The 9,428-nt window shown below is 42.1% G+C and overlaps 1 protein-coding gene across 1 annotated transcript; it reads right to left on the bottom strand.

The window, feature by feature from the left end:
* Positions 1 to 825: 825 nt before the first annotated feature.
* Positions 826 to 2,360, bottom strand: LOC122029184. The gene is made up of 2 exons (XM_042588124.1): positions 2,029 to 2,360; positions 826 to 1,531 (listed from the first exon to the last, which is right to left on the bottom strand). The coding sequence occupies exons 1-2, from the start codon at positions 2,358 to 2,360 to the stop codon at positions 826 to 828; spliced, it is 1,038 nt and encodes a 345-aa protein (XP_042444058.1).
* Between the last annotated feature and the right edge of the window lie 7,068 nt (positions 2,361 to 9,428).

Below are 9,428 nucleotides of genomic sequence, written 5' to 3'. Positions count from 1 at the left end.
ACAGAAACTTTACGAGACTTGAACTTGATACGATCCGTTAGGTGCTAGCATCTTGGATCGACAAAGTCTTGGAAGCACTACCGATCTCTTCCGGTAAAAGAAAGAGAAGAAGAACCTGACGAGGGAGACTCAGAGAGAAAGAATTCACCTTTGAATCTTTCCGAGGATGACTACTTATAGCCTCCAAGAAATACGAAGGGTTAAGGTCTCAATTAATTCATCATTTATGATCTTTATTAATTAAGAAGATGAAGAGTTATAGGCTCCATAAATTCTTCATTTATGACCTCCATTATGATGACTCTTCAACTTCTCCATTAATTAACATTATGATGACCTTTCAAATTCTCCATTAATCATCATGATCATGACTATTTGAATTCTCTCTCTTTGTATCAAATAAATCCTTTTTTGATCTTGATCTCGACTAGCTTCCAATGTCATTGTTTATTTCTACGTGCTATGCGTGCGCCTCTCTAGGTTTATACATGAAGGCAGTGTAAATCCATACATAGACTAAGGTAACTGTCTAGCAACAGTTTTTAGCCACCCAATGTGATAAAAACTATATACTACTATGAAATCACAGACAGATAAGAGCTCCACATGTGACTCATTAAATTATCATAATGAAGAGCATAGAAGAAACATATGAATAACTAGACCCAACATTCGAAATCCCTAAGATCAAAACCGACACATGACACAAAGTAATCATAAGCTTGGGTTCAATTTTTTATGGTATTAAGATTTATAGGATTGAACCTAAATTAACCTTTAAAGATATGCCCACTAGTATCCATCACCATGTCCAAAATCGGGTCTTCACATCCCACCCTCCTTATTAGAAGTTTCATCCTCGAAACTTGAGCTCGCTTGATCTTCGAAGAGATATGGGTAATGCTTGCGCATCTTTTCCTCGGGTTCCCAGGTAGCTTCCCTTTCAGTGTGATTGGACCATTGTACTTTGACGTACGGGATAGTTCTTCGTCTAAGTACTTGATCCTTGGTGTCAATAATTCGAATGGGAACTTCTTCATACTTCAATTCTTCATTCAAGTTCCCTTCGACTAGGAGTGGTCTAGTTTCCAAGATATGGTTCGGATCTACAACGTATCTTCTTAGTTGGGAGATGTGAAAGACATTATGAATCCTTGACATATCTGGTGGTAATGCCAGTCTGTAAGCTAGTAATCCCACTTTCTCCAGAATTTCGAAAGTCCCTACATATCTAGGATTTAGTTTCCCAACTTTATTGAATCGAACTACTCCCTTCATTGGCGAAATCTTTATATAGGCCTTATCATCCATTTCAAATTCCACTAGTCTTCTTTTCAAATTAGCCCAACTTTTCTGTCGATCTTGAGCAGCCTTGAGTCGTTCCTTGATGACAGTCACTTTTTCTACTGTGGTTTGGATAAGCTCAGGTCCAGTTATAGCTTTTTCTCCTACTTCATCCCAATATAGAGGTGACCGACACTTGCGCCCATATAGAGCCTCGTATAGGGTCATTCCAATGCTTCTATGATAACTGTGATTATTGGCAAACTCGATTAAGGGTAGGTGCTCACTCCAATTACTGTTGAAGTCCAAAGCACATGCTCTTAGCATGTCTTCAAGTGTCTATATTGTCCTCTCAGTTTGGCCATCAGTCTGAGGGTGATAGGCCGTGCTGAGAGTGACCTTAGTCCCCGTAGCTTTTTGAAAACTTTGCCAAAAATGGGACACAAATCTTGGGTCTCTGTCAGATAGTATTCTTGCCGGAACTCCATGCAGCCGCACAATGTTGTCCATGTATAGGGTAGCCAACTTATCAGATTATAATTCATGTGAATGGGTAGGAAGTGTGTAGATTTTGTGAGTCTATCCACCACTACCCATATCTCATCATGGTCTTGTCTTGACTTTGGCAATCCCACCACAAAGTCCATGGAAATATGCTCTCATTTCCACTCTGGAATCTCTAAAGGTTGAAGAAGTCCTCCAGGTCATTGGTGTTCTGCTTTGACCTGTTGACATACTAGGCACCTAGAGACGAATTCCCCGACATCCTTCTTCATTCTGCTCCACCAGAAGTTCTTCTTCAAATCCCTATACATCTTTGTACTGCCAGGGTGGGCTGAGAATTTTGATGTGTGGGCCTCAGACATTACTTCTTGTTGAAGATTATCAATGTTAGACACCCACAACCTTCCTTTCATCCATAAGATCCCGCTATCATTTATTTGAAGATCAGGTGCTTTTCCCTTTTTGATCTTCTCTGTAAGTCTTGTCAACGTCGGGTCTTGCTTCTGCTTCAACTTGATTGTTTCTCGAAGGCATGATTGTGTTGAGAGCGATGCCAAAACTGTCTTGCACATGCTCTTCCGACTTCAAGCATCAGCTACCTTGTTTGCTTTACCTGGGTGGTAACTTATTATTAAGTCATAATCCTTTAAGAGCTCAACCCATCGTCGTTGCCTCATGTTTAATTCTTTCTGTGTAAATAGATATTTGAGACTATGATGATCTGTAAACACTTCGCACTTGGCACCATATAGATAGTGTCTCCAAATTTTTAGTGCGAATACTACTGCAGCTTGTTCAAGGTCATGCGTGGGATAGTTTTGCTCATACAGTTTCAGTTGTCGTGAAGCATAAGCAATAACCCTTCCCTCTTGCATGAGAACGCACCCCAAACCTCCTTTTGATGCATCACTATAAATAGTGAAATCCTTATCCCCTGCGGGTAGTACTAGTACTAGTGTAGATGCAAGCCTTTTCTTCAAGGTTACAAAACTCTTCTCACATTCTTCACTCAGGTTAAATTTGGAGTTCTTTTGTATGAGCTTGGTGAGAGTTATAGCTATCAAGGAAAAATCCTTCAATGTATTTTTGATAATAGCCGACTAGTCCTAAAAAGCTTCAAATCTCTGTTATTGTCTTTGGTCTTGGCCAGTCTAAAATTGCTTCCACTTTCTTGGGGTTTGTAGAAATGCCTGCTTCGGAGATTATATGACCCAAGAAGGTGACACTTTTTAATCAAAATTCACACTTCTTGAATTTGACATATATTTCCTTATCTCTCAGTATCTAGAGGGTAAGGCGAAGGTGCTCTTTGTGGTCTTCTTCACTATGTGAATATACAAGGATGTCATCGATAAACACCACCACAAATTTATCAAGATATGGTTTAAACACTCTATTCATGAGATCCATGAATGTTGTCGTGGCATTGGTTAAGATGACCGACATTCCCATGAACTCGTAGTGTCCATTCCTGGTTCTAAATGCCGTCTTTGGTATATCTTTGACTTTAACCTTCAGCTGGTGATAGCCTGACCTTAAATCAAGTGTGGATAACATTGTAGCTCCTTTAAGTTGGTCAAAGAGGTCGTCTATCCTTGGAAGGGGGTACCTATTATTGATTGTGATTTTGTTCAATTCTCGATAATAATCGATGCACAATCTCATACTCCCGTCTTTCTTCTTCACAAATAAAATTAGGGCTCCTCACGGAGATGCGCTCGGTCTGATTTTTTTTTTTTAAACAACTCTTGAAGTTGTTCTTTTAGTTCTTTGTGTTGGGGGACATCCGGTAGGGCGCCTTTGATATTGGCACTGCACTTGGTGCCAAATTAATTTCAAAGTCTATTTCATGGTATGGAACTGTGCCAGGTAGTTCCTTAAGAAATACATCTGGGAAGTCTTGAGCAACTGGAATTTCTTCTAGCCTAGCCTTAATATTCTCTTCCACCTCACTTATCATAGCTAGATAGATTCCATCACCGCTCCTCATGGCTTTCCAAGTCTGAGATGCGGACAGGAGCAATCTCTTTTCCTTGGCCTTGCTATGGTAGATGATTTCTTCTTGGCTTGAAGTCCGAAGTTTGACGCTCTTCCTATGACAATCCACTAATGTGTGGTTCTTGGCCAACCAATCCATTCCAAGAATGGCATCGAACTCAACTATGTTTAGTTGAATTAGATCAGCTTCGAATGTATGATTACCAATACTGACCTAACAACTTCGATGCAACTTATGAGTTTCAATGGCCTTATAAGCAGGCATAGCTACTCTATATGGTTCACTAAGTATTTCAGCTCTGAGTTCTAACTCATAGTGAATCTTTTAAATATAAAAAAAATGAGTGGCACCACAATCAAATAATACATAGGCATTCATTTTGTTGATTAGAATGGTACCTACCACCATATCGCTTGCACCTTCCACCTCTTCTTGAGTCATAACGAACACCTGAGCATTGAACTTTTTCTCCTTTGATTTATTCTAGACCGCAATAGAATTTGACACTGTCCCTTATTTCTTATGTTTAGGACAATCCGTAATTTTGTTCCTCATCTTCCCACAGTTGAAGCATGCACCGGAGATCCTACAACATTCTCCAAAATGTTTGAAGTTACAAGTAGGACATGGCTTAATACCTTGGGAGGGCAAAGTGAAAGGAGGTACTTTAGACGGGCCACTCGATAGGTTCGGTCGTTTTAACCTTTGTTCACTTGGGGTCACTAACCCTTACAGGGTGGTTGCTACGATGGTAGCGATGACCATTAATTCTTCTCGGCTGAGGCTAACTCCTGGGGAAGGGTTTGCATCTTCATTGTTGTTTTGGGTTGGCGTAATTGGGGTTATGGTTGTTTGGGATGAGTCTGTCAGCCATTTTCTAAAATTGGTTGAGTGATGGTTCATGATAGTTCAAAGATAACTGCTTAAGTAATGACAATCAGATTTTGGCATTCCTATGAGAAGGTAAAGGCAACCGGAAACCTTCCCAAAATGGCAAAAACATGATTTCGGAAGTCTAAATGATGGAATTTAGTAGAAAAATGGCATGCATCACGATGATGGGATCGTGATTTTTGCTAGTTAGGTCATTTCAGAGGGGCACTAGCCATTTATCAAAATTCCAACTTCATCAGATTTGCATACAAAACGTCCCAACTAGATTAGAACCTAGCTCTGATACCACTTCAATGTCACGCCCCGTGACCAAGGCGCGTGACACCGGCGTTGCTCGTGAATATAAATACTCGAAAACAACAAGCCTCATAAAGTGCATACCAAACCAGTAATAGTATAACGAAAATATTGTCTTTATAATCCAAAAGCGAAAGCGTACAAATAAGGATAACATGAACTAAAAGGACGAATCACTTGGACACGGCTTCATTACCAACCCCAAAACATCTCCTACTCCTCCTTCTCAACTTGTTCCTCATCTTTATCTGGGGATGGGAGTGAGGGGGGTGAGTGCTTGGGAAAACACTCAGTAAGTGGGATCGATCGAACATAGCATGACAGAATACAAAATATAGCAAAACATTCAGAATGCATAACGAAAACATATTTCATGAAACATGACAAAAACACAACTTAAACGAAAACATATACTTTTAGCAAAACATTCAGAATTCATGACAGAAACATAATTTAAACGGAAACATATACTTCTAGCAAAACATTCAGAATTCATGACAGAAACATAACTTAGTTAAAAATAAAGCACTATTAATCATCTTGTTTTCCATGGTATTACTGATCAGTCCCCTATATGTAATTCCTCTAAGGGGTGAGGTCATATATCAGTTATTATTACCCACCGCATCAGGGCCATAACTTGTCATATCTTATCATGTTTTCGGAAATTCCCTTTTACTGATCAATCCCCTATATGTAATTCCTCCAAGGGGTGAGGTCATATATCGGTTATTATTGCCCATCGCATCAGGGCCATATATCGGTTATTATTACCCACCGTATCAGGGCCATAACTTATCATATTTTTGGAATTTTTTTTTACCATATCTAACTTGAGTCATAACAGTGCATCTTGGAATAAAAAGAAATGAACTTGTAATATAAAATAATAAAATATAAACATATTCCGTAGCTATACTCGAAACGAAAAGCCCACCTACAGAGTCAGCAACTTCTTTGGCTTTGGACAGAAACTTTACGAGACTTGAACTTGATAATATCCGTTAGGTACTAGTCTCTTGGATCGACAAAGTCTTGGAAGCACTACCGATCTCTTCTGGTAAAAGAAAGAGAAGAAGAACCTGACGAGGGAGATTCGGAGAGAAAGAATTCACCTTTGAATCTTTCCGAGGATGGCTACTTATAGTCTCCAAGAAATACGAATGGTTAATGTCTCAATTAATTCATCATTTATGATCTTCATTAATTAAGAAGATGATGAGTTATAGGCTCCATAAATTCTTCATTCATGACCTTCATTATGATGACTCTTCAACTTCTTCATTAATTAACATTATGATGACCTTTCGAATTCTCCATTACTCATCATGATCATGACTATTCGAATTCTCTCTCTTTGTATCAAATAAATCCATATTTGATCTTGATCTCGACTAGCTTCCAATGTCATTGTTTATTTCTACGTGCTATGCGTGCGTCCCTCTATGTTTTATACACGAAAACAGTGTAAATCCATACACAGACTAAGGTAATTGTCTAGCAACAGTTTTTAGTCACCCAACGTGATAAAAAATGTATACCACTATGAAATCACAAACAGATAGGGCTGTAAACGAGCCGAGCCGAGCCGAGCTTTGGGGTGTTCATGCTTGTTTGATAAGATAACCGAGCCGAGCCGAGCTTAAAATGAACCAAGCTTTTGAAATGCGTGTTCAACCTTGGCTTGGTTTATTTTTTATGAGCTTGAGCTTATTTGAAACTTGGCTTGAGCTTGGTTTGTTTAGATGTTATCAAGCTCTCAATTCAAGCTTGACTTGAGCTTGGTTCGAGCTTGGCTTGAGCTTGGTTTAAGCTTGGTTCGTTTAGATGTTATCAAGCTCTCAATTCAAGCTTGTTTGATTGTTTGAAACTTTTAATTGTTTGATTGGTTATTAAGATTGATAATTTAAATTTATTTATTTTATTTTATTATTTATTTAGCATATTGAAAAAAATTTTATTAATAAATATGGTTCGTGAACATTGTCCACGAACATTGTTCACGAATGTTGTTCACGAACATTAACGAGCTGAACACATATGTGTTCAAGCTTGTTTGTTTAGCTTAACGAACTGTTCAAGCTTGTTTGTTTAATTAATCTAATATATATTGAACGAACATAAACAAGCTCTTACCAAGCCGAACACTAAGTTTGTTTATGAACGCTTAGTTCATTTACAGCCTTACAGACAGATAAGAGCTCCACATGTGACTCATTAAATTATCATGATGAAGAGTGATCCTGTCCGAACGCTGAATCAACGGACGCTGGGCACGTGGCGCTCTCTGGGTCGCCGATATAGATCTCCGGCTAGTCTCACGAAGCTCCAGTGAACCTGCACAGAAGTCGGGCCGGGAAGGGGTTCCCGGCGGCGACCCTCCGACGCTCAAGTTAGGTAAGCAAGTAGTGGAAAAAGCAGCTCCAAAGCTTGTAGAACGCGTACCTCCGGCGAAGTCTGCGACTCTTTATATAGAGCGGGGAAAGAGCTTCTACACGCCCACCGAGGCGCGTACGTGTCCGCAGCCCATACCTTGGTATGTGTTTGTCAGAAAGCTTACCTGACGCCATACTGCAACAGTACCATCGCGCCTTCGATGGGACAACAGGACACCCCGTTGTCAGACTAGGAGTATGGCTTAGCCATACGATTTGACGGCTGTCAGCAGATGTTCCTGTCCCTATTTACCCACCGCCGGCCGGCTAGACGAAGAGCGCCGTCCGGAAGGCTTTAATTCCCTGCGCCGGCCGGGCGGCGCGCCCATTACGTCCTGCCTCCTCTTAGGCCTTCCGCTCGGTCATTATTTACTATTTCATTGAGCGTCGGAATCCCAATCCCTGTCAGGGCGCTTTTTACTATCAGATGTTTACCGGCAGACCGATCGGCTTGCCCCTTTCTCATGAGTCCGGTCGGCTCACCCTTCTTCGACGGACCACCTGGCCTTTTGATCTCCACGTGGCGTTGACCCCTCGTTAGGGGGTCCCGGGCTCTTACCACCGGATCACTTGCCTTCCCCTCGAGTCTAGTCGAAGGAGCGAAGTCCGACTGACTGGACTGCCGATCTGACTGAGCAATGATCACTGCATTAGGCCGCTCGGCCAGGCATAGGTATACTCATCCGTTCGGCGGTATCTTGTCCATGCCTTGTGTTCTCTTGGAATCCATGTCCGATGCTCTCCCCTACTACCCGTCACGTGCGCTGCGCATGGTAAGGGGAGCTCATTAAATGCGGCCAGTATCCTGCTGACACGTGGCGATCGTGCGTTTGTCAGCGTATGGCAGTGGCGTCACTTCCGATGGGACAGCCGCCGTTTGAAATGAACGGCTAGATGACGACCTCGATATCGGCGACCTGGATCGGACGGCTGAAATTAATAGCGGCCGCCCTTATAAAGTGCCGACTTCCGCTTTCCGCCGCATTTCGGCCTCATCTTCTCCCGATGTTTCGCTGCTGCTTTCTTCTCCAGCGACCTTGCGTTCCGGCTCTCCGGCGACCCTACAACCCCCTTCGATCATCTTCTTTGCCCGTAAGGATTCCTCTTCCTTGTCGCCTCTCCTTTTTTCTCTCCATTAGCTATTTCTTTCATCATCCCGCATTCTTTCCTTGTTTTTATTTCTCCCTCCTTCCATCGCGCGTCCCTTCCTAGCCTTATACCATGACCAACACCTCACAGCCGACCGGCGGTGCTCCGGGTCTTTGGTATTCGACCATAGAAAGCCGGTTCGACGAGGAGGATGCCTTGCGCCTCACTCGAACCTATGATTTGCCGACCGACCACCAAATAGTGTTAGCCTCACCGACCGATCGGCCTCATGAACCGCCGCCCGGCACCGTTCTATTCTTCCTAGACCAATTTTTGGCCGGGCTACGCTTTCCACCCCACAAGTTCTTCTTACAAATCTGCAATTATTTTCGCATTCCGCTCGGCCAGGTAGTCCCTAACTCCATTAGGCTGTTGAGCGGAGTGATAGTCCTTTTTAAACTGAACAACATCCCCCTCGACCCTAAGATTTTTCACTACTTTTTTTATCCCAAGCAAGCCAAGTGGGGTACCTTTATTTTCCAATCTAAGATAGGCTTCGTCCTTTTTGATAATATGCCGAGCTCCAACAAACATTGGAAGGAGAACTTTTTCTATGTGCGCTTTCCCGAGCGGCCAACTTTTCGCACCAAATGGCAGACTACGATGCCGGCGCAACCGGAGCTCGACAAATTTAGAGGCGATGCGGCCTACCTTCATGCGGCCGAGCGGTTGGTGGGTCAGCGCTATCACATTGATAAGCTGCTCCTCCCAGGAGTAATGTATATATTCGGCCTATCTTCCACCCCAGCCGATCTGCCTTTCAGCATGAGTAAGCGATTCTCATCCCTCATTTTTCTTTTGTTCTAATTGATTTAATCTTTATTTCTGTAGCTGAAGTTATGTGGCGTGCTAAGGCGACCGTAAAT

This window comes from Zingiber officinale, chromosome 10B (genome assembly GCF_018446385.1).
Source record: "Zingiber officinale cultivar Zhangliang chromosome 10B, Zo_v1.1, whole genome shotgun sequence".
Lineage (NCBI taxonomy): Eukaryota > Viridiplantae > Streptophyta > Magnoliopsida > Zingiberales > Zingiberaceae > Zingiber > Zingiber officinale.
The sequence above is the reverse complement of the archived record's forward strand: the minus strand, read 5'-3'. Positions and strand labels throughout refer to the sequence as shown.

Coding starts and splice junctions, on each gene's coding strand:
- LOC122029184 (XM_042588124.1), bottom strand. CDS start 2,360: ATGTGCAAGACAGTTTTGGCATCGCTCTCAACACAATCATGCCTTCGA. Junction 1,532..2,028: donor GTCGGGGAATTCGTCTCTAG/GTGCCTAGTATG, acceptor CAATAATCACAG/TTATCATAGAAGCATTGGAA.